Raw genomic sequence first — 24,187 nt, forward strand, 5'->3', positions numbered from 1 at the left:
CTCCATCTCCTAGGTTGGCGCTGACACTCTTTCTGCCTTTCTAAGCAACAACCAAAACCTCCCTAAAGGTAAGAGTCCTTAAGCATGAAAGACACCGAGAATCTGACTACCGATAGGTAGGAGGCTGTTCCTTCTCTTGCTAGAACAAAAGACGTACCTGCTTTGTACCGACGAACATGACGTTTCTACTTGTAGTATCGCAATGCTCCTCAGTGGCCTACAACTTGACTTTGAGCCAATCAGAAAGCACACACCTCCACATGGGGGAGCTGACAGGAGTGACAACAAAAAGGAAAAAATGTGTTGTGCTAGCTAGTGAATGACATGCTAATGGTTTAGCTAACATTAACTAGCTAGCAAAGAAATTTACTATGGGATTATGGAGAGTGCATTGCATTGTTTCTTCGCCATCTTTCTAGCTAGTTATCTAGCTGTGGCCATCTGGCTAGTATCAACAAGGGCTTTCTAGAACAATAGCAAAATTAGTGCAGCTAGCTAGTTGGCTAACATTGGATACCTACAAAGCAAAATGCACAGGGACTAGCATTGCCAAACTAAGCTTAAGAATGCAATGCTACTGCCACCTTCTGGTTTTGAGTATTTTCACAAGGCTGAAGGCTTCAAAGTCTGTTCAGTGTGAACACAAAAGAGATTGACTGCCAATACTGTTCAGAGGTATTAAGTACTCTCGGCAAACAAGCGTTTGGCCGTGGCACAAAATCAGCAAAAAAAGGACGAGAACCGGCCGCGACCGGGAGACCCATGAGGCGACGCACAATTGGCCCAGCGTCGTCCGGGTTAGGGGAGAGTTTGGCCAGCCGGGATGTCCTTGTCCCATCGCGCTCTAGCGACTCCTGTGGTGGGCCGGGCGCATGCACGCTGACACGGTCGCCAGTTGTACGGTGTTTCCTCCAACACATTGGTGCGGCTGGCTTCCGGGTTAAGCGAGCAGTGTGTCAAGAAGCAGTGCGGCTTGGCAGGGTCGTGTTTCGGAGGACGCATGGCTCTCGAGAGGACGCATGGCTCTCGACCTTCGCCTCTCCCGAGTCCGTACGGGAGTTGCAGCGATGAGAGAAGACTGTAACTACCAATTGGATATCACGAAGTTGGGGAAAAAAAGGGGTTAAGAAATATATGTATATACACCAAAAAAAAAGACAAGATGTGCCGTGGCTGTCTCGACCCCCAGAAGTACCTGTTCAGGAAAGCACAGAAAGTCCAGCGAGACGAGGCCTATTCAGGGACCCAGCGCCAGATGACCAGCCTCCAAATATAGGAATTCAACCTCTACAAGCACCAGTTTTTGGTGCATCAACGGCTATTAGTGACAACAACTAAAGTGATCACCGCATAGTTAAAGGTAAGTGCTCTACCTTCGAACAACATAGGCCATGCAGCTACAGGTGAACTTTTGTTTTATTGTTTGTTTATTATCCCAGTATTAATCATTACGCTCGTCATAGACTTATCATATATTATCATTATCATCGAAAACAGTGTTGCACAAGTCCTACAGGCTCACATTTGTAGGCTACGTTTAATAATATATTCAGTTGATCAGAGTGGCAATTGTAGCCTATTACATTTTTATAAAAATGTTTACAATGAAGTAACTGATAAAGCCCGTTTTACGTGGCACATACACAAAGTTTATCATTGCAAATGTGTGTTGCATAATGCATGATGACAGTTTCAGATATTAAAACCTTATTTTACTTTTAAGGTCACTGTTACAACTTCTTCTGATACAAAGTCACGGATACTTAGAGGTCCTTTGGAAAGAACTGGGATATCTTCAAGGTAATCGGCCCAGAGCAGTACCAAAGTATTTGATGCACAAAATACCTCATCCAACATCAAGGGGCCCATGTCCAGTTTGACATTGCACAGAAAGTCAGCAGGACCATTGGAGAGCAGACAGACCTCATGCAGCGATTTGATTTCTATGTACCTTTTTTTTCACCATTTATTTGTGTAATTACTTTTACAATGTTACGTACTGTTAACATTCTTCCTGTTGTTTCTGTCTGAAACGTTATATATGAATTTGTTTTATGGGCTGTGATGTGTACACTGTGCAAGAGCAGTAACACAGTGCCTTCAGAAAGTATTCATACCCCTGGACTTATTCCACATTTTGTTTTCTCACCAATCTACACATAATGACAAAATGAAAATATGTTTTTAGAAATGTTTGCAAATGTATTGAAGATGAAATACAGAAATATCTCATTTTACATAAGTATTCTCACCCCTGAGTGCATGTTAAAATTCACCTTTGGCAGCGATTATAGCTGTGAGTCTTTCTGGGTAAGTCTCTAAGATATTTGTACACCTGGATTGTACAATATTTGCACATTATTCTTTGTAAATTTCTTCAAGCTCTGTCTGTCAAGTTGGTTGTTGATCATTCTAGGCAGCAATTTTCATGTCTTGCCATAGTTTTTTAAGCCGATTTTAAGTCAAAACTGTAACTAGGCCGCTCAGGAACATTAAATGTCGTCTTGGTAAGCAACTCCAGTGTATATTTGGTCTTGTGTTTTAGGTTATTGTCCTGCTGAAAGGTGAATTTGTCTCCCAGTGTCTGTTGGAAAGCAGACTGAACCAGGTTTTCCTTTAGGATTTTGCCTGTGCTTAGCTCTATTCCGTTTATTTTTATCCCCCAAAAAACTCCTTAAGCCTTGCCGATGACAAGCATACCCATAACATGATGCAGCCACCACCATGCTTGAAAATATGAAGAGTGGTACTCAGTGATGGGTTGTTGGATTTGCCCCAAACATAACGCTTTGTATTCAGGACATAAAGCAAATTTCTTTGCCACATTCTTTGCAATTTTACTTTAGTGCCTTATTGCGAACAGGATGCATGTTTAAAAAAAAACATTATTCTGTTCAGGCATCCTTCTTTTCACTCTGTCATTTAGGTTAGTATTGTGGAGTAACTACAATGTTGTTGATCCATCCTCAGTTTTCTCCTATCACAGCCTTTAAACTCTGTTTTAAAATCACCATTGGCCTCATGGTGAAATCCCTGAGTGGTTTCCTTCCTCTCCGGCAACTGAGTTAGGAAGGATGCCTGTATCTTCGTAGTAACTGGGTGTATTGATATACCATCCCAAGTGTAATTAATACACTACGTGACCAAAAGTATGTGGACACATGCTTGTCGAACATCTGATTCCAAAATCATGGGCATTAATATGGAGTTGGTTCCCCCTTTGCTGCTATAACAGCCTCCACTCTTCTGGGAAGGCTTTCCACTAGATGTTGGAACAGTGCTACGGGGACTTGCTTCCATTCAGCCACGAACCATGGAAAAACAGCCTTAGACCATTATTACTCCTCCACCAAACTTTACAGTTGGCACTATGCATTGGGGCAGGTAGCGTTCTCCTGGCATCCGCCAAACCCAGATTCGTCATTCGGACTGCCAGATGGTGAAGCGTGATTCATCACTCCAGAGAACGCGTTTCCACTGCTCCAGAGTCCAATGGCGGCAAGCTTTACACCACTCCAGTCTACGCTTGGCATTGTGGATGGGCATCTTAGGCTTGTGTGCGGCTGCTCGGCCATGGAAACCCATTTCATGAAGCTCCCGACAAACACTTATTGTGCTTACGTTGCTTCCAAAGGCAGTTTGGAACTCGGTAGTGAGTGTTGCAACCAAGGACAGACAATTTTTACAAGCTACGTGCTTCAGCACTTCAGCACACGGTTCTGTGAGCTTGTGTGGCCTACCACTTCGCGGTTGAGCCGTTGTTGCTCCTAGACGTTTCCCCTTCACAATAACAGCACTTACAGTTGACCGGGGCAGCTGTAGCAGGGCAGAACTTTGACGAACAGACTTGTTGGAAAGGTGGCATCCTATGACGGTGCCATGTTGATAGTCACTGAGCTCTTCAGTAAGGCCATTCTACTGCCAATGTTTGTCTATGGAGATTGCATGGCTGTGTGCTCGATTTTATACACCTGTCAGCAACGGGTGTGGCTGAAATAACCGAATCCAGTAATTTGAAGGGTTGTCCACATACTTTTGTATATATTTATTGTAATTCCAATTTGACATTATGGGGTATTGTGTGTAGGCCAGTGACACAAAATCACAATCAATTGTAAATTCAGGCTGTAACATAACAAAATGTGAAAAAAGTCAAGGTGTGAATACTTTCTGAAGGCACTGTAGCCTTTTCCCAATTCTCCAGGCCAACACTGGGGGGAAAGCCCACACCTTTTCTACTTTGAAAGTTGTGTAAAGTTTATAGTTGTCACTGTTACGTATTTAATCCAAAAAAGGCAACTACAAGTTAATTTATAATAGTCATACAATCCACTGAGTATTGATGTTTCCAAATCTGGATTATTTATTGAATTCAAGCAAAGGAGAAAAGTGAAAGAGTCAAAAATGCACTTTAATGAAGAAGTAACTATGGGTGGTAGTCATAACTCGGCTCACTCTATACTTTAGATAACTGAAAATGAGTATTAGAACAAATCTTTAAGCTAAATTATTCATTTACAGTGTGTATGGCTTACATTCTATTATTCCATACAGCTCAATGGTAAAAGGGCCTGTTTCCACAACAATCATATCCTAGACTAGATACGAAGTCTTTTGAAGTGTGAGACAATACCTACAGTATTAATCAACAAAGCATGTAAAAGTCGTCATGTATACACAGTCATTTTTACAAAAGCCCTTTGTTGTCCCAACACTGAATCATCATCATAATCAATGTTCTGCTGCGTAGCCTAGGCGAACACCTTCCAAAAAATCTGTGCATAATGGCAGCTATTAACAACCTTATCCATGGTGCTTTACTAATAGTAGTATTTCCCCCTTATGGCAACTATCCTTCTAATGACTATAGGCTGGTAGGCTACGTGAGCACACCCAATAAAACAAATTATCTTGGGATCCTGGAGACCGCGGGCTATGTGTGTATGTCCCATGTCAAACTGCTACAACACCACTATTTTGCAGCCCATTATCAACTTATACTGGCCCACTAGGTTGAGTACCCTAACCTGTAGGCTAATTGTACGTTACAGTGGGCAAGTGAAAGTAAATTATAGGTCTATCCAACGTGCGGGAGGAATGAACAATGAAGCAGGGGTTTTAAGCAAGTGTCTGTGGGAGGAGAGGCAATTCAAGGACCACTCCTGCATGCTCAAACCAGCTAATCTAAGCCGCTGTTTGAATGTATTCATGGATGCATTCTCCCTTCCTTGAAATAACAATTGATCTAAATATAGGCGTATTAGATAAATGATGATAGGCTATAAAGAAATAATCGCTGATGATGACATGACTTGGTTGGTAGTCAAGCGTAATATCTCCTTTCACTATCCATCAATCGGTCTTCAACGATGGGAGGAATGAAGGATGCATAGGTTACCTGTTAGGTTATAATAATGGAATGTAAAATTACTGTCTCAGACTTTACCCAAACCCCTGTCCCCCTGCTCCGTGGCAAGGTCCATGAAAGGCCTTGAGCCCGACAGTACGCACAGTCCTTCTCCACGCAATCTGTGACCTACATTCACAAGATAATAAGCACAGGCCTATGAGGCTACTTAATTGGAAGTGTAGCGTACATAAAACACCATGACATTACGCACAAATTTGTAAATTAACCTTTCGTTTTGACATGTAGGCTGCTGGCCTAGCTGTTACACTCTAAAATATACTGTGCAAGGTGTTGGCATACACAGAAAATTTAGGATAACATTGTCGCGAATTCGAAGGGCACCATGTCTGCACACAATTCCATGTGTTTTCGCAGTCTGACAACACACCATGGCCGTTAGAATGGTATTGCTTTGGGGATACTGTGTGTGTGAAGCCTGTTTGAAGGAGTGTATTAGACCCCCCCACACACACATACAGTTGAAGTCGGAAGTTTACGTACACTTAGGTTGGAGTCATTAAAACTCGTTTTTCAACCACTCCACACACTTCTTGTTAACAAACTATAGTTTTGGCAAGTCGGTTAGGACATCTACTTTGAGCATGACATAAGTCATTTTTCCAACAATTGTTTACAGACAGATTATTTCACTTGTAATTCAGTGTATCACATTTCCAGTGGGTTAGAAGTTTACATACACTAAATTGACTGTGCCTTTAAACAGCTTGGAAAATTCCAGAAAATGTCATGGCTTTAGAAGCTTCTGATAGGCTAATTGACATAATTTGAGTCAATTGGAGGTGTACCTGTGGATGAATTTCAAGGCCTACCTTCAAACTCAGTGCCTCTTTGCTTGACATCATGGGAAAATCAAAAGGATCTCAGCCAAGACCTCAGAAAAAAATTTGTAGACCTCCACAAGTCTGGATCATCCTTGGGAGCAATTTCCAAACGCCTGAAGGTACCACGTTCATCTGTACAAACAATAGCACGCAAGTACAAACACCATGGGACCACGCAGCCGTCATACCGCTCAGGAAGGAGACGCGTTCTGTCTCCTAGAGATGAACGTACTTTGGTGCGAAAAGTGCAAATCAATCCCAGAACAACAGCAAAGGACCTTGTGAAGATGCTGGAGGAAACAGGTACAAAAGTATCTATATCCACAGTAAAACGAGTCCTATATCGACATAACCTGAAAGGTTGCTCAGCAAGGAAGAAGCCACTGCTCCAAAACCGCCATAAAAAAGCCAGACTACGGTTTGCAACTGCACATGGGGACAAAGATTGTACTTTTTGGAGAAATGTCCTCTGGTCTGATGAGAAAAAATATATAGAAGTGTTTGGCCATAATGACCATCGTTATGTTTGGAGGAAAAAGGGGGTTGCTTGCAAGCTGAAGAACACCATCCCAACCGTGAAGCACGGGGGTGGCAGCATCATGCTGTGGGGGTGCTTTGCTGCAGGAGGGACTGGTGCACTTCACAAAATAGATGGCATCATGAGGAAGGAAAATTATGTGGATATATTGAAGCAACATCTCAAGACATCAGTCAGGAAGGAAAAGCTTGGTCGCAAATGGGTCTTCCAAATGGACAATGACCCCAAGCATACTTCCAAAGTTGTGGCAAAATGGCTTAAGGACAACAAAGTCAAGGTATTGGAGTGGCCATCACAAAGCCCTGACCTCAATCCTATAGAAAATGTGTGGGCAGAACTGAAAAAGCGTGTGCGAGCAAGGAGGCCTACAAACCTGACTCAGTTACACCATCTCTGTCAGGAGGAATTGGCCAAAATTCACCCAACTTATTGTGGGAAGCTTGTGGAAGGCTACCCAAAACATTTGTCCCAAGTTAAACAATTTTAACGGCAATGCTACCAAATACTAATTGAGTGTATGTAAACTTCTGACCCACTGGGAATGTGATGAAAGAAATAAAAGCTGAAATAAATAATTATCTCTACTATTATTCTGACATTTCACATTCTTAAAATAAAGTGGTGATCCTAACTGACCTAAGACAGGGAATCTTTACCAGGATTAGATGTCAGGAATTGTGAAAAACTGAGTTTAAATGTATTTGGCTAAGGTGTATGTAAACTTCCGACTTCAACAGTACCTGCATACACACACAACCCGCCTGTCTCTACCTATGTATGTAACCACACAGACTTTGATGAAATACCTCATCCATGGCCGTGGTTCCACCTTCTGAAAATAATCTGTGGCACAACTTTTTCCAGGTCCTAATAGGCCCACTAAATGGTGGAAAAAGTACCCAATTTGTCATACTTGAGTAAAAGTAAAGATACCTTACTAGAAAATGACTCAAGTAAAAGTGAAACTCACCCAGTAAAATACTACTAGAGTAAAAGTCTAAAAGTATTTGGTTTTAAATATACTTAAGTATCAAAAGTAAAATATAAATCATTTCAAATTCCTTATATAAAGCAAACCAGACGGCATCATTTTCATGTTTTTTTTTAATTTACAGATAGCTAGGGGCATGCTCCAGCACTCAGACATCATTTACAAACGAAGCATGTGTTTAGTGAGTCCGCCAGATCAGAGGCAGTAGGGATGATCAGGGATGTTCTCTTGAGTGCGTGAATTTGACAATTTCCCTGTCATGCTAAGCATTCAAAATGTATCGAGTACTTTTGGGTGTCAGGGAAAATGCATTGCGTAAAAAGTACATACTTTTCTTTAAGAATGTAGTGAAGTAAAAGTTATCAAAAGTATAAATAGTAAAGTACAGATACCCCAAAAAGCTACGTAAGGAGTACTTTCAAGTATTTTTACTTAAGTACTTTACACCGCTGGACCCACTTATAATAATATGGTTATGTGCTAAAAGAGAAAGGATTTCCTTGTTACTAAAGCCATTCTAAAGTATAGTTTTCAACGGTGGCGCACAGATCAACAGGGAGCCAGGGAGACATGCAGTTAACCAAATCCCCTACTTTAATCTTGAAATATAACTGCGACTTTATTCCTGATATAACATTTCGAGTTTATTCTCGAAATATTGGCACTTTATTTACTCAATTTAATTTAGACTTGATTCTCGAAATATTGGCACTTTTTTAAAGTACTATCGTGCCAAAAATAAAAATCAAAGTATTACCACCCGTCGCCATATATTTTTTTTATTCTCTTCACTTGGCCCTAATACTCTTCCGTACAATCGTGTATTCACCCTTGGCAATTTTTTCGTCCTCCATCTCACTTTGCCGGCTGTTCTTTTGAGAGTTCTAAACACAAACCTGATCCTCAATTATTGACATCAGAAGAGAAACTACTGTTATCATCGATTACTCCACTTTCAATTTCAGTAAATCTGCCGGCCACACTTGATACACTAAACTTTTACCCTAGCCTGTAAGTAGACACACCTAAACGTCTCTTTAGTAGAGTGTTCAAGCAGAGGAGTTGTAATGCCTTCATCGACTCGATTTTGTGAACAGAGCACACTTCTGGCAAAACATTTTCTGCAATGTTGCAAACTAGCTAGCATACGGAACAACTTTCGTCAAAATGTGTCCTACCCTGTCGGAAAACAGTACAATACAAAATTCTCCAGACCTCCAAGGGAGGCGTGACAGCAACGCGAGATTACCGTATTTTCCGCACTATAAGGCGCACCGGAGTATAAGCCGCAGCAGCTAAATTGAATGATGTGTACATATATAAGCCGCACTGGACTATAAGCCGCAGGTGTTTTAATGTTTAATTACCATATGAAAGCTTTTTTTGACTTTTTGCATTGAGACAGTTCTTCCCGCTGGCGTCTCCAACGTCTCACCATTGACTCATTGATGCCAAGGCTACGTGCAGCAGCTCTATTTCCTTCTTTTACAGCCAGATTGACTGCCTTTAACTTAAAAGCTGCATCATATGCATTTCTACGTTTGTTTTCCATAATGAGGGTTTGTGCATGAAAACTTCCTTTGCACAAACTGTCTTGCGCTCGTTCTGTCTCTCGTTCTGTCTCTCGTACCACTCTCGGTTCCACTTTTACTTTTGCGCGCTACCTGTCTCACTCTTTTCCGGCCTCCAGCTTTTCCTGCTGGAGCCCGCCGCTTAAAGGTGGGGGGCGCGGACCGGTCATAGAGCCCATAGAGTTAAAGTTGGTGGACTGTAACCTGTAAAATCCATAGATTTAGGAGGTCTTCTAGTGGCCGTTAGCTGTAAAAATCCATAGATTAGCCGCACCGTTATATAAGCCGCAGGGTCGAAAAATGGGAAAAAAGGCGCGGCTTATAGTCCGAAAATTACGGTAGCTACAGGCAAATGTTAATGTTGCTGTCCTGTGCTAAATACACATCAGCGGTGTATTCCTTAGTGCAAACCGTCGAAAAACATTTTGGAACAGAAAACGTATTATTATTATTATTCTTATTATTCTTATTCTTATTAGACAAATTCAGGTGGGTCCCTCCCCATTTAGTTCAGTTTGCTTTTGTTTGGTTCCTAGTGAATACACTCCTGGCAAAATGTTAGATTGCAGGTTAGATTACAGGTGTAATACGGGTTAACTATGCAATTCAAATTTTGTGCTTAGGGATGCTACGTTTTTGAAACCCATTTCAAAGTCAAACATTTCAGTGTTCTGAATTACCTCTCAGGACTTGAATCTGAGGTCCTACTGTACTTAATTATAAGAGGGATGTGCATTGTGTAGATTTGAAGCTAGTGTGTGTAAATGCTCTGATGGGCTACTGAAGGGTTAGAATCAAAACATCTAATTGGGAAAACTTTATTGTACACAAAATGTGGAAATATACCTTTGGAAATGTGCACGGTATGATTCATTTCAATTAATGAATATTGTGCAGCCTACATAGGCTATTATTTGCATCCACAGTTTGCCTGGTTTCAGTTCAGGTATTGTTTTGAACAGTGACCTTTGTAGACTACTTTTTTGTTAGCCTACATCTGATACAAGACAGCAGACTATTTTTTATAGCATATTTTTCCCAATCATGAAGAATGAAGAAATTCACTATGTCCTTAGTTTTTTATTATGATAAGGTAAGACTGTTGTAATCCCATCTAGTTATTTATGTCATTATTCATGAAAAACAAGGGTAGGCCTGGAAATCTTAGTCTGTGGCTTTAAGGCAAGGTGTTTTACCCTCACTGACTGTATGTTGATGTTAAAAGAGAGTAGTGAGGTTCAGACTACAGGCGCTGACTGTGGAGGTATTCTCTGTACAACCCCCTTCCCAGACCAGGCAGGCTAGAACAAGCAATCACCCATCCACACAGTGCCTCTCCCCGTCAACCAGAGAGCAGCTCTACATGGAGATGGTCATGCCTTTGTGGAGAGTGTGGGTGTGTGTGTGGCGGTGGCGGTCTACCCAGGCCAGGCGTTCGCTCAGTGAAATGTGTTGTTCCCACACTGTCTGGATGGCAAGGCAGGTGGACGTCCTCTGCACTCGCCTGGCGATGCCTGGCAGGGGCTCTCAAGTTTCCATTGGCTGTTAACAAAATAGGGAGAGAGCATGTGTGAGGGGGGCACTGGATCCCAGGCTGCACGAGCTGCTGAGAGGCATGTGCTCTTCACTTCAAGTAAATGAATGTGCCTTTATCCTTCTCTTCTCTCTATGTCTTGCCTAGTCGTAATGGGATTGGTTGTGTGTCGCGGATTAACAAACTCGCTGAGAACAGGGGAAGGGGAGGGCGGGAGGCTGTCCTGGGGGGCCAGTAAATAGACTCACTGCCTCCCCTTTCCTCTGCTCTCCTCTCTGTCCGACTGGAAGTTGCTCGCTAGCTTAATGCCTGTGGGGGGAAGGGAAGAGTGGTCGGCTCACTCTGGTGCTGGGACTGAGAAACGGGGAGAGGGAAGGAGAGGGAGCCATGGAGGTCCTGCTCGTTCCCCTCTGCAGAGAGACAGGTAAATGAGCTGCTGGTTCCAACGATAGATGGAAAGACGATTTTAGCAACTTTTAGTGACTTAACGCACTTGCCTCCTGTTCTCTCAATTGTTAGTCTGGACTTTTATACAAGGATGTAGTTTGCTATTTCTGCCTGTATGGTTAGGCTGTGTTAGTTTCTGAGACAAAATATGTGTTAACTTATCATAGCTCCTTAACGGTTTGATTGAGCTTATTGAGGTTGTTTCTGAATCTCTGATTACCGGGCACTAAATGTGATGCTTTATGTTTTGTTGCCCTCTGGGGTTTTCTTGAATGTAGTTGCACAAAGTGTGTGCGTTTGTTTTCATAGTGGTTTAGCCTGCAACAGCAGTTTTCTGTCGAGAATCAGGATTCATTACGAAGGCGGGGTGCTTTCCAAGTGCTGCAGGCAGGGAACATGACGACTGGTCAAAACACCTCTCTTTTATTGACTTGTTTTGCTCTAACATGCGCTGCACTTTGTCCAACAACTGAAACAATTGAGTAAAGTATCACAGGAGAAGGGACTATGCACCAGCAATAAGGTCAATATTATTGACGACAAGCATGAGATGATTGATTTTAAAAAAACATCAGGAAAGTGGTGTTTTTGCGTTTGAGATACAAGCCCAAGTTCCAAAGATAACTCTCCTCTACATGTGATTCTTAGATGGACCTCGGCTTTTACCTGGAAGTGCCTTATCAGGCCATTAAAATATACTTAGGCCTAAGTGACTCTAGGTGAGTCTGATGTTTCCCTCCTAGCACCACCGAAATCTGCTTTTGTATTAATTTGAAAGCAATTCATGAAAACTCATGTTTTTAGTAACAGAGCCTGTTGCCTGTGTGTGTGTGTTCCTAATATTTTTTTAGTCCGAAAGAGGGAGAGCGGGAGCGACAGCTGCTCAGCTGTATTCTAATGAAGCAGCCCTCCCTTATGTTGTTGCGCCTTAAAGGAGAGAGTGGCGGCCACATTCCAGTGCAGAGAGGGAGAGATAGGGGCCCTCCTTTCTGTTGTGCCTGAGGAAGGGACAGAAGGCACCAGGCAAGGCACCACCGACCCAGTCTGACCCTGCTGCCTGGCACTGGACCAGCCCGTCTCCATCCTGGACCTCACTGGATGAAGCTAGTAGGGCCTGGGATGTTTCTAATATAATGGCCTATAACCAGGGCCCAGAGTTTTTCCTTGTCAGGTGGTCAAATCAAATTGTATTTGTTGCATACATATATTTTCCAGATTTTATCACGGGTGTAGCGAAATGCTTATGTTCCTAGCTCCAACAGTGCAGTAATACCTAACAAAACAAAAAAATACACGCAAATCCGAAAAGAAAAATACAGTAATTAAGAAATATAGAAATATTAGAACAAGCAATGTCAGAGTCCGGAATATAACTATATTGTATGTATATGATGGTGTGTATATAGACATTATGGACAGTATATGGTCTTTCTGTGACACTGGGTGTTGTAGATGTCCTGGAGGGCAGGCAGTGTGTCCCCGGTGATGCGTTGGGCTGACCGCACCACCCTCTGGAGAGCCCTGCGGTTGCGGACAGTGCAATTAACATACCAGCCGAATTTCTTCAAGGCTCCTGAGGTTGAAGAGGCGCTGTTGCACCTTCGTCACCACACTGTCTGTGTGGATGGACCATTTCAATTTGTCAGTGAGGTGCACGGCGAGGAACTTTAAGCTTTTCACCCTCTCCACTGCGGCTACGTCGATGGGGATGGGGTCATGCTCCCTCTGCTGTCTCCTGAAGTCCACGATCAGCTCTTTCGTTTGTTGACATTGAGGGTTAGGTTATACTCCGCCAGGGCCCTCATCTCCTCCCTGTAGTCTGTCTCGTCATTGTTGGTAATCAGGCCTACCACTGTTGTGTTGTCTGCAAACTTGATGATTGAGTTAGAGATGTGCGTGGCCACGCAGTCACAGGTGAACACTGAACAGGGAGTACAGGAGGGGGCTGAGCACACACCCTTGTGGGGCCCCGTGCTGAGGATCAGCGTAGCGGATGTGTTGTTACCTACCTTCACCACCTGGGGTCGGCACGTCAGGAAGTTCAGGACCCAGTTGCACAGGGTGGGGTTCAGACCCAGGGCCCCGAGCTTAGTCAGTCACTTGGTCAGGAAAAACTGTGAGTAGGCTAGATATCCCAGAAACACAGAACAGCGCAAAAGTCCTAGGCTGTAATGTTAGCTCCACTTCTAATAATGGGAATCTGTATGTGGTGGGGAGTTCACGGCTTACGCTAGTTGAGGATTGTTTGTGTGTGTAGGAGGCGTATGATTGGGGAGGGGGTTCATCCAAATCCCGCCAAAAATCTTCTCTGACGTTGAGGAGACAGTAGTGTGTGTGTTAATCTTTCTTCACTGTGTCATCAGTACTGCCTTTGTTAACATTTACATACACAACATTACCAAACAAATGTGGACACCTGCTCATCGAACATCTCATTCCAAAATCATGGGCATTGATATGGAGTTGGTCCTCCCTTTGCTGCTATAACAGTCTCCACTCTTCTGGGAAGGCTTTCCACTAGATGTTGGAACATTGCTGTGGGGACTTGCTTCCATTCAGCCACAAGAGCATTAGTGAGGTCGGGCACTGGTGTTAGGCGATTAGGCCTGGCTCCTATTCATCCCAAAGGTGTTCGATGGGGTTGAGGTCAGGGCTCTGTGCAGGCCAGTCAAGTTCTTCCACACCGATCTCGACAAACCATTTCTGTATGGACCTCACTTTGTGCACATTTTACTTTTTTTTTTTACATTTTAGTCATTTAGCAGACGCTCTTATCCAGAGCGATTTACAGTTAGTGCATACATTCTTTTTTTCATACTGGCCCCCCGTGGGAATCGAACCCACAACCCTGGCGTTGCAAACGCCATGATCTACCAACTGAGCTACATCCCTGCCGGCCATTCCCTCCCCTACCCTGGACAACGCTGGGCCAATTGTGCGCCGCCCCATGGGTCTCCCGGTCGCGGCCGGCTACGACAGAGCCTGGATACGAACCAGGATCTCTAGTGGCACAGCTAGCACTGCGATGCAGTGCACGGGGGCATTGTCATGCTTAAACAGGAAAGGGCCTTCCCCAAACTGTTGCCACAAAGTTGGAAGCACGGAATCATCTAGAATTTCATTGTATGCTGTAGTTTTAAGATTTGCCTTCACTGGAACTAAGGGGCCTAGCCCGAACCATGAAAAACAGCCACAGACCATTATTCCTCCTCCACCAAATTTACAGTTGGCACTATGCATTGGGGCAGGTAGCGTTCTCTTGGCATCTGCCAAACCCAGATTAGTCCGTCAGACTGCCAGATGGTGAAGCGTGATTCATCACTCAAGAGAATGCGTTTCCACTACTCCAGAGTCCAATGGCGGCGAGCTTTACACATCTCCAGCCGATGCTTGGCATTGCGCATGGTGATCTTAGGCTTGTGTGTGGCTGTGCGGCCATGGAAACCCATTTCATTAAGCTCTCGACAAATAGTTATTGTGCTGACCTTGCTTCCAGAGACAGCTTTGAACTCGGTAGTGAGTGTTGCAACCAAGGACAGACGATTTTTACACGTTGCGCGCTTCAGCACTCGGCGGTCCCGTTCTGTGAGCTTGTGTGGCCTACCACTTCGTGGCTGAGCTGTTGTTGCACCTAGACGTTTCCACATCACAATAACAGCACTTACAGTTGACCGGGGCAGCTCTAGCAGGGCAGAAATTTGACGAACTGACTTGTTGGAAAGGTGGCATTCTATGACGGTGCCATGTTGAAAGTCACTGAGCTCTTCAGTAAGTCCATTCTACTGCCAATGGAGATTGCATGGCTGTGTGCTTGATTTTATACACCTGTCAGCAATGGGTGTGGCTGAAATAGCCAAATCCACTAATTTGAAGGGGTGTCCACATACTTTTGTATATACAGTGCATTCGGAAAGTATTCATACCCCTTGAAATTTTCCACATTTTGTTACGTTACAGCCTTATTCTAAAATTGATTGAAATTGTTTTGTTTTTCTTATCAATCTACACACAATACCTCATAATGACCAAACAAAAACAGGTTTTTAGAAATTTTTGCAAATGTATAAAAAAAAAAGACTGATCACATTACATAAGTATTCAGACCCTTTACTTTTATTGAAGCACCTTTGGCAGAGATTACAGCCTTGAGTCTTCTTGGGTATGACGCTACAAGCTTGGCACACTTGTATTTGGGGAGTTTCTCCCATTCTTCTCTGCAGATCCTCTCAAGCTCTGTCAGGTTGGATGGGGAGCGTCGCTGCACAGCTATTTTCAGGTCTCTCCAGAGATGTTAGATCGGGTTCAAGTCCGGGCTCTGGCTGGGCCACTCAAGGACATTCAGAGAATTGTGCCTGCAGGAACAATCATGTATGTGGGTTTTTACATAATGTTTTTAGGTTAACAGGAAGGACACCTATTTCACAATATGCCTTGCTGATATCGATATAATAATATAATATATGCCGTTTAGCTGACGCTTTTATCCAAAGCAACTTAGTCATGCATGCATACATTTCTCGTATGGGTGCGCTCAGCGGGAATCGAACCCACAACCCAGGCATAAAAAATGCTTCTTTATTGTTAAAACCTTGCTAAACCAATTGGTAAAATCTTTATGAATTGGTAAAATATACATTTGTCTAGGGGTACATTGGATTTTCTTGCCCAATGAGGAACATTTCACATAGTTTTTCCCTTTACCCTGTTTTTCAGGCAATTTATCACTTGTGATGCCGTCTAACTACAGCCCAGCAACAAAGATCACACTAGGAGCGGTCAATGCCAATGTGGGGACCCAGATGGTGAGTGTTTTCTACAAATGTATCTATCAATCAAATGTATTTTCAAAAGCCCTATTTTTTTCTCATTTTGTTTTTCAATGTGCTTTACGTATACACAGCCTAAAACCTGAAAGATCAAGCAATGCAGAGGCAGAAGCACAGTGGCTAGGAAAAACGCCCTAGAAGGCATATACAGTGGCTTGCGAAAGTATTCAACCGCCTTGGCATTTTTCCTATTTTGTTGCCTTACAACCTGGAATTAAAATGGATTTTTGGGGGGGTTTGTATCATTTGATTTACACAACATGCCTACCAATTTAAAGATGCAAAATAATTTTTGGGGCAAAACAAACAAGAAATACGTCAAAAAAACACTTGAGCTTGCATAACTATTCACCCCCCCCAAAGTCAATACTTTGTAGAGCCACCTTTTGCAGCAATTACAGCTGTAAGTCTCTTGGGGTATGTCTCTATAAGCTTGGCACATCTAGCCACTGGGATTTTTGCCCATTCTTCAAGGCAAAACTGCTCCAGCTCCTTAAAGTTGGATGGGTTCCGCTGGTGTACAGCAATCTTTAAGTCATACCACAGATTCTCAATTGGATTGAGGTCTGGGCTTTGACTAGGCCATTCCAAGACATTTAAATGTTTCCCCTTAAACCACTTGAGTGTTGCTTTAGCAGTATGCTTAGGGTCATTGTCCTACTAGAAGGTGAACCTCCGTCCCAGTCTCAAATCTCTGGAAGACTGCAACAGGTTTCCCTCAAGAATTTCCCTGTATTTAGCGCCATCCATCATTCCTTCAATTCTGACCAGTTTCCCAGTCCCTACCGATAAAAACATCCCCACAGCAATGGCTTATTTCTGGCCACTCTTCCATAAAGCCCAGCTCTGTGGAGTGTACGGCTTAAAGTGGTGCTATGGACAGATAGTCCAATCTCCGCTGTGGAGCTTTGCAGCTCCTTCAGGGTTATCTTTGGTATCTTTGTTGCCTCTCTGATTAATGACCTCCTTGCCTGGTCCATGAGTTTTGGTGGGCGGCCCTCTCTTGGCAGGTTTGTTGTGGTGCCATATTCTTTCCATTTTTTAATAATGGATTTAATAGTGCTCCGTGGGATGTTCAAAGTTTCAGATATTTTTTTATAACCCAAACCTGATCTGTACTTCTCCACAACTTTGTCCCTGACCTGTTTGGAGAGCTCCTTGGTCTTCATGGTGCCGCTTGCTTGGTGGTGCCCCTTGCTTAGTGGTGTTGCAGACTCTGGGGCCTTTCAGAACAGGTGTATATATACTGAGATCATGTGAAAGATCATATGACACTTAGATTGCACACAAGTGGACTTGAACTAATTATGTGACTTCTGAAGGTAATTGGTTGCACCAGATCTTATTTAGGGGCTTCATAGCAAAGGGGGTGAATACATATGCACGCACCATTTTTCTGTTATTTATTTTTTAGAATTCTTTGAAACAAGTTATTTTTTTCATTTCACTTCACAAATTTTGACTATTTTGTGTATGTCCATTACATTAAATCCAAATAAAAATCAATTTAAATTACAGTTTGTAATGCAACAAAATAGGAAAAACGCCAAGGGGGATGAATACTTTTGCAAGGCACTGTATATGTGTGTGTGTGTATATATATATATATATATACATACATACATACATACATACATACATACATACATACATACACACACACACTGTACCAGTCAAAAGTTTAGACACACCTACTCATTCCGGGGTTTTTCTTTATTTTTACTATTTTCTATATTGTAGAATAATAGTGAAGACATCAAAACTATGAAATAACACATATGGAATCGTGTAGTAAACAAAAAAGTGTTAAACAAATCAAAATATATTTTATATTTGAGATTCTTCAAAGTAGCCACCCTTTGCCTTGATGACAGCTTTGCACACTCTTAGCATTCTCTCAACCAGCTTCACCTGGAATGCTTTTCCAACAGTCTTGAAGGAGTTCCCACATATGCTGAGCACTTGTTGGCTGCTTTTCCTTCAATCTGCGCTTCGACTCATCCCAAACCATCCCAATTGGGTTGAGGTTGGGGGATTGTGGAGGCCAGGTCATCTGATGCAGCACTCCAGCACTCTTCTTCTTAGTCAAATAGCCCTTACACATCCTGGAGGTGTGTTGGATCATTGTCCTGTTGAAAAACAAATGATAGTCCCACTAAGCTTAAACCAGATGGTATGGTGTATCGCTGTAGAATTATGTGGTAGCCATGCTGGTTAATTGTGCCTTGAATTCTAAATAAATCACAGACAACGTCACCAGTTGGAACCAAAAATCTCCAATTTGGACTCCAGACCAAAGGACAAATTTCCACCGGTCTAATGTCCATTACTTGTGTTTCTTGGCCCAAGCAAGTCTCTTCTTCTTATTGGTGTCCTTGAACTCTGTGAAGCATTTATTTGGGCTGCAATCTGACGTGCAGTTAACTCTAATGAACTTATCCTCTTCCTTTTCTGTGGCAGTCCTCATGAGAGGCAGTTTCATCATAGCGCTTGATGGTTTTTGCGACTGCACTTGATGAAACGTTCAAAGTACTTGACATTTTCCGTATTGACTGACCTTCATGTCTTAAAGTAATAATGGACTGTCGTTTTTCTTTGCTTATTTGATCTGTTTTTCCCATAATACGGACTTGGTCTTTTACCAAATAGGCTATCTTCTATATACCCCCCTCCCTACCTTGTCACAACACAACTGATTGGCTCAAACGCATTAAGGTGTGTCCAAACTTTTAACTGATTGTGTGTATGTGTGTGTGTGTGTGTGTGTGTATATGTGTGTATATATATATATATATATATATATATATATATATATATATATATATATATATATATATATATATATATATATATATATATATATATATATATATATATATATATCGATATAGTTGAAGTCGGAAGTTTACGTACACTTAGGTTTACATTTACATTTACATTATTTAGCAGACGCTCTTATCCAGAGCGACTTACAGGAGCAATTAGGGTTAAGTGCCTTGCTCAAGGGCACATCGACAGATTTTTCACCTAGTTGGCTCGGGGATTAGAACCAGCGACCTTTCGGTTACTGGCACAACGCTCTTAACCACTAAGCTACCTGCCGGGTTTGAGTCATTAAAACTTGTTTTTCATCCATTCCACAAATGTCTTGTTAACAAACTATAGTTTTGGCAAGTCGATTAGGACATCTACTTTGTGCGTGACACAAGTAATTTTTCCAACAATTGTTTACAGCCAGATTATTTCACTTATAATTCACTGTATCACAATTCCAGTGGGTCAGAAGTTTACATACACTAAGTTGATTGTGCATTTAAACAGCTTGGAAAATCCAGAGAATGTGGTCATGACTTTAGAAGCTTCTGATAGGCTAATTGACATCATTTGAGTCAATTGGAGGTGTACCTGTGGATGTATTTCAAGGCCAACCTTCAGACTCAGTGCCTCTTTGCTTGACATCATGGGAAAATCTAAAGAAATCAGCCAAGACCTCAGAAAAATAATTGTAGACCTCCACAAGTCTGGTTCATCCTTGGGAGCAATTTCCAAACGCCTGAAAGTACCACGTTCATCTGTATAAACACCATGGGACCACGCAGCCGTCATACCGCTCAGGAAGGAGATGCGTTCTGTCTCCTAGAGATGAACGTACTTTGGTGCGAAAAGTGCAAATCAATCCCAGAACAACAGCAAAGGACCTTGTGAAGATGCTGGAGGAAACAGGTACAAAGGTATCTATATCCACAGTAAAACGAGTCCTATATCGACATAACCTGAAAGGCTGCTCAGCAAGGAAGAAGCCACTGCTCCAAAACCGCCATAAAAAAGCCAGACTAAGGTTTGCAATCCTGTTTTTACTTTGTCATTATGGGGTATTGTGTGCAGATTGATGGGGGAAAAACAATTTACTCAATTTTAGAATAAGGCTGGAACGTAACAAAATGTGGAAAAAGTCAAGGGGACTGGATACTTTCCGAAAGCACTGTATATATAAGAAATATACATCAGAGCCCCTCTTTAATAATCTTAAAGGGACTACTGAGGTTTTATGGATATATGGGACTTGTGGGATTTGTGCTGTGGGACATGGACACAGCTTGACTGTAGGACACTCCCAAAAGTTGGATTTTGGAGTGTTGGATCCCTTTAATAAGGACCATATACCTAGCTGGTCAAGGCTGTCTTGTTTGCTACTAAATCTCTGATCCAGACACAGGTAGCTAACAGCTAACTTTTCAGAAGACTTCGGGTGCATGTAGTCTAAAGGGTCTTCCTTTCGTCATCTCCATTCCTTCATCTAAACTGATATAACCTGACACCAGTTCATCTGCCCTTGAAGGAGAGAAGATGAGGAATGGAGTCCACTTCAGGCTATTGAGATTCAGGCACACCCTAACTTCTGCTTTTTAATAGTCCTACCTGGTTTGCTGTAACATCGCAGGCAAGCAGGTGTGTCTCTCACTTACACCAGGGGCCACATGGTGGCAGCCTAACACAAGGCTGTGCACTGTGGTGATGCTAAATGTTTGCACTCACACACACACGCGCACACACACAAATGCACCGTTCCGTGTAGTCCTGTGCCTTAGATCCAATCCCCAACGAAAACCTATTCTGGATATAGTGCATTTATTTTGGCCAGAGGTTGAGCACTATATTGGAAATAGGATGGCATTTGGGACACAGCCTTTGTGTTTCAGTGATTGATTCACGTAGACACACTGGGGGGAGGGGGGACATGTCCAATAAGAATTCTAAATAGCAAATGTGCGACATTTTGCAACGGAAAGCCAAAATGAACGTTTCTTATTGGACATCCAGGTGATCCCTCCCTCTCCTGGTTTCAGTCCTTTTTGCTTCCTAAAACTGATTGGTGCCTCTTGTACACACATGGTTATGAACACAACCCAGGCTGACTGATTGTTCAGATAGTGAAATCAAATACCATTTTATTTGTCACATGCTTCGTAAACAACAGGTGTAGACTGACATTGAAATGCTTACTTACAGGCCCTTCGCAACAATGCAGAGAGAATGAAAATAGATAAATAATAGAAAAGTAATCACACGTAATAATGAAAGTAATAATAAATACACAATGAGTATGAAAATGTATGCACTCACTAACTGTAAGTCGCTCTGGATAAGAGCGTCTACTAAATGACTAAAATGTAAATGTAAAAATGAGTAATGATAACTTGGCTCACGGGGTACTATTACAGAGTCGATGTGCAGGGGTTTTGAGGTAATTCAGGTAGAAATGTGCATATAACTAGGAATAAAGTGACTAGGCAACAGGATAGATGATAAACCGTAGCAGCAGCGTGTGTGATGAGTCATAGTTAGTGCAAAAATGGTCAATGCAGATAGTCCTGCGAACTATTTGGTTAACTATTTAACAAACTATTTAGCAGTCTTATGGCTTGGGGGTAGAAGCTGTTTAGGCTCCTGTTGGTTCCTGACTTGGCATCGGTACCGCTTGCCATGCGGTAGCAGGGCGACCAGTCTATGACTTGGGTGGCTGGAGTCGTAAAAAATGTTAAGGGCCTTCCTCAGACACCGGCTGGTATAGAGGTCCTGGATGGCAGGGACCTTGACCCTAGTGATTTAATGGAGTGTGCGCACTATCCTCTATAGCACCTTGCGGTCGAATGCCAAGCAGTTGCCATATCAAGCGGTGATGCAGCCAGTCAAGATGCAGCCAGTCCCTGTCAATGTGAATGGAGGTGTGCTCGGCCCTCCGTTTCATGTAGTCGACGATCAGCTCCTTTGTCTTGCTGACGTTGAGGGAGAGGTTGTTGTCCTGGCAACACACTGCCAGGTCTCTGACCTCCCTATAGGCTGTCTCATCGTTGTCGCTGATCAGGCCTACCAGCGTCGTGTCGTCAGCAAACTTAATGGTATTGGAGTCGTGTGTGGCCAATCAATCAATCAATCAATTTTATTTTATATAGCCCTTCTTACATCAGCTAATATCTCGAAGTGCTGTACAGAAACCCAGCCTAAAACCCCAAACAGCTAGTAATGCAGGTGTAGAAGCACGGTGGCTAGGAAAAACTCCCTAGAAAGGCAAAACCTAGGAAGAAACCTAGAGAGGAACCAGGCTATGAGGGGTGGCCAGTCCTCTTCTGGCTGTGCCGGGTGGAGATTATAACAGAACCATGCCAAGATGTTCAAAAATGTTCATAAGTGACAAGCATGGTCAAATAATAATCAGGAATAAATCTCAGTTGGCTTTTCATAGCCGATCATTAGAGTTTAAAACAGCAGGTCTGGGACAGGTAGGGGTTCCATAACCGCAGGCAGAACAGTTTAAACTGGAATAGCAGCAAGGCCAGGCGGACTGGGGATAGCAAGGAGTCACCACGGCCGGTAGTCCCGACGTATGGTCCTAGGGCTCAGGTCTCTCAGTTGGCTTTTCATAGCCGATCATTTAGAGTTGAAAACAGCAGGTCTGGGACAGGTAGGGGTTTCGTAGCCGCAGGCAGAACAGTTGAAACTGGAATAGCAGCAAGGCCAGGCGGACTGGGGGCAGCAGGGTGTCATCATGCCCGGTAGTCCTGACGTATGGTCCTAGGGCTCAGGTTCTCAGAGAGAAAGAGAGAACGAGAGAATTAGAGAGAGCATACTTAAATTCACACAGGACACTGGATAAGACAGGAGAAGTACTCCAGGTATAACCAACTAACCCCAGCCCCCCGACACATAAACTACTGCAGCATAAATACTGGAGGCTGAGACAGGAGCGGTCCGGAGACACTGTGGCCCCATCCGAAGAAACCCCCGGACAGGGCCAAACAGGAAGGATATAACCCCACCCACTCCGCCAAAGCACAGCCCCCGCACCACTAGAGGGATATCCCCAACCACCAACTTACAATCCTGAGACAAGGCCGAGTATAGCCCACAGAGGTCTCCACCACAGCACAAACCAAGGGGGGGGGGGGCGCCAACCCAGACAGGAAGATCACGTCAGTAACTCAACCCACTCAAGTGACGCACCCCTCCCAGGGACGGCATGAAAGAGCACCAGCAGGCCAGTGACTCAGCCCCTGCAACAGGGTTAGAGGCAGAGAACCCCAGTGGAGAGGGGAACCGGCCTGGCAGAGACAGCAAGGGCTGTTCGTTGCTCCAGCCTTTCCGTTCACCTTCACACTCCTGGGCCAGACTACACTCAATCATATGACCTACTGAAGAGATAAGTCTTCAGTAAAGACTTAAAGGTTGAGACCGAGTCTGCGTCTCTCACATGGGTAGGCAGACTGTTCCATAAAAATGGAGATCTATAGGAGAAAGCCCTGCCTCCCGCTGTTTGCTTAGAAATTCTAGGGACAATTAGGAGGCCTGCGTCTTGTGACCGTAGCGTACGTATTGGTATGTACGGCAGGACCAACTCGGAAAGATAGGTAGGAGCAAGCCCATGTAACGCTTTATAGGTTAACAGTAAAACCTTGAAATCAGCCCTTGCCTTAACAGGAAGCCAGTGTAGGGAAGCTAGCACTGGAGTAATATGATCAAATTTCTTGGTTCTAGTCAGGATTCTAGCAGCCGTATTTAGCACTAACTGAAGTTTATTTAGTGCTTTATCCGGGTAGCCGGAAAATAGAGCATTGCAGTAGTCTAATCTAGAAGTAACAAATGCATGGATTAATTTTTCTGCATCATTTTTGGACAGAAAATTTCTGATTTTTGCAATGTTACGTAGATGGAAAAAAGCTGTCCTTGAAACAGTCTTGATATGTTCGTCAAAAGAGAGATCAGGGTCAAGAGTAACGCGTAGGTCCTTCACAGTTTTATTTGAGACGACTTTACAACCATCAAGATGAATTGTCAGATTTAACAGAAGATCTCTTTGTTTCTTGGGACCTAGAACAAGCATCTCTGTTTTGTCCGAGTTTAAAAGTAAAAAGTTTTCAGCCATCCACTTCCTTATGTCTGAAACACAGGCTTCTAGCGAGGGCAATTTTGGGGCTTCACCATGCTTCATTGAAATGTACAGCTGTGTGTCATCCGCATAGCAGTGAAAGT

General features: G+C 43.1%; 1 protein-coding gene across 3 annotated transcripts in view; it reads left to right on the top strand.

The window, feature by feature from the left end:
• tfdp2 (transcription factor Dp-2) overlaps positions 1-24,187 on the top strand; it is an 86,575-nt gene that overhangs the window by 39,357 nt on the left and 23,031 nt on the right. For 2 of the 3 annotated variants that reach the window (XM_084148048.1, XM_084148049.1), the window contains 2 exons: positions 14-68; positions 16,047-16,135. In XM_084148048.1, the coding sequence (XP_084004174.1) occupies positions 14-68; positions 16,047-16,135 (144 nt within the window). Of the gene's footprint in view, positions 1-13; positions 69-11,243; positions 11,311-16,046; positions 16,136-24,187 lie in introns of those variants that run through there. The other variant, XM_084148050.1, reaches the window with a different exon arrangement.

This window comes from Coregonus lavaretus (genome assembly GCF_964263955.1).
Source record: "Coregonus lavaretus genome assembly, chromosome: 30".
Classification (NCBI taxonomy): Eukaryota; Metazoa; Chordata; class Actinopteri; order Salmoniformes; family Salmonidae; genus Coregonus; species Coregonus lavaretus.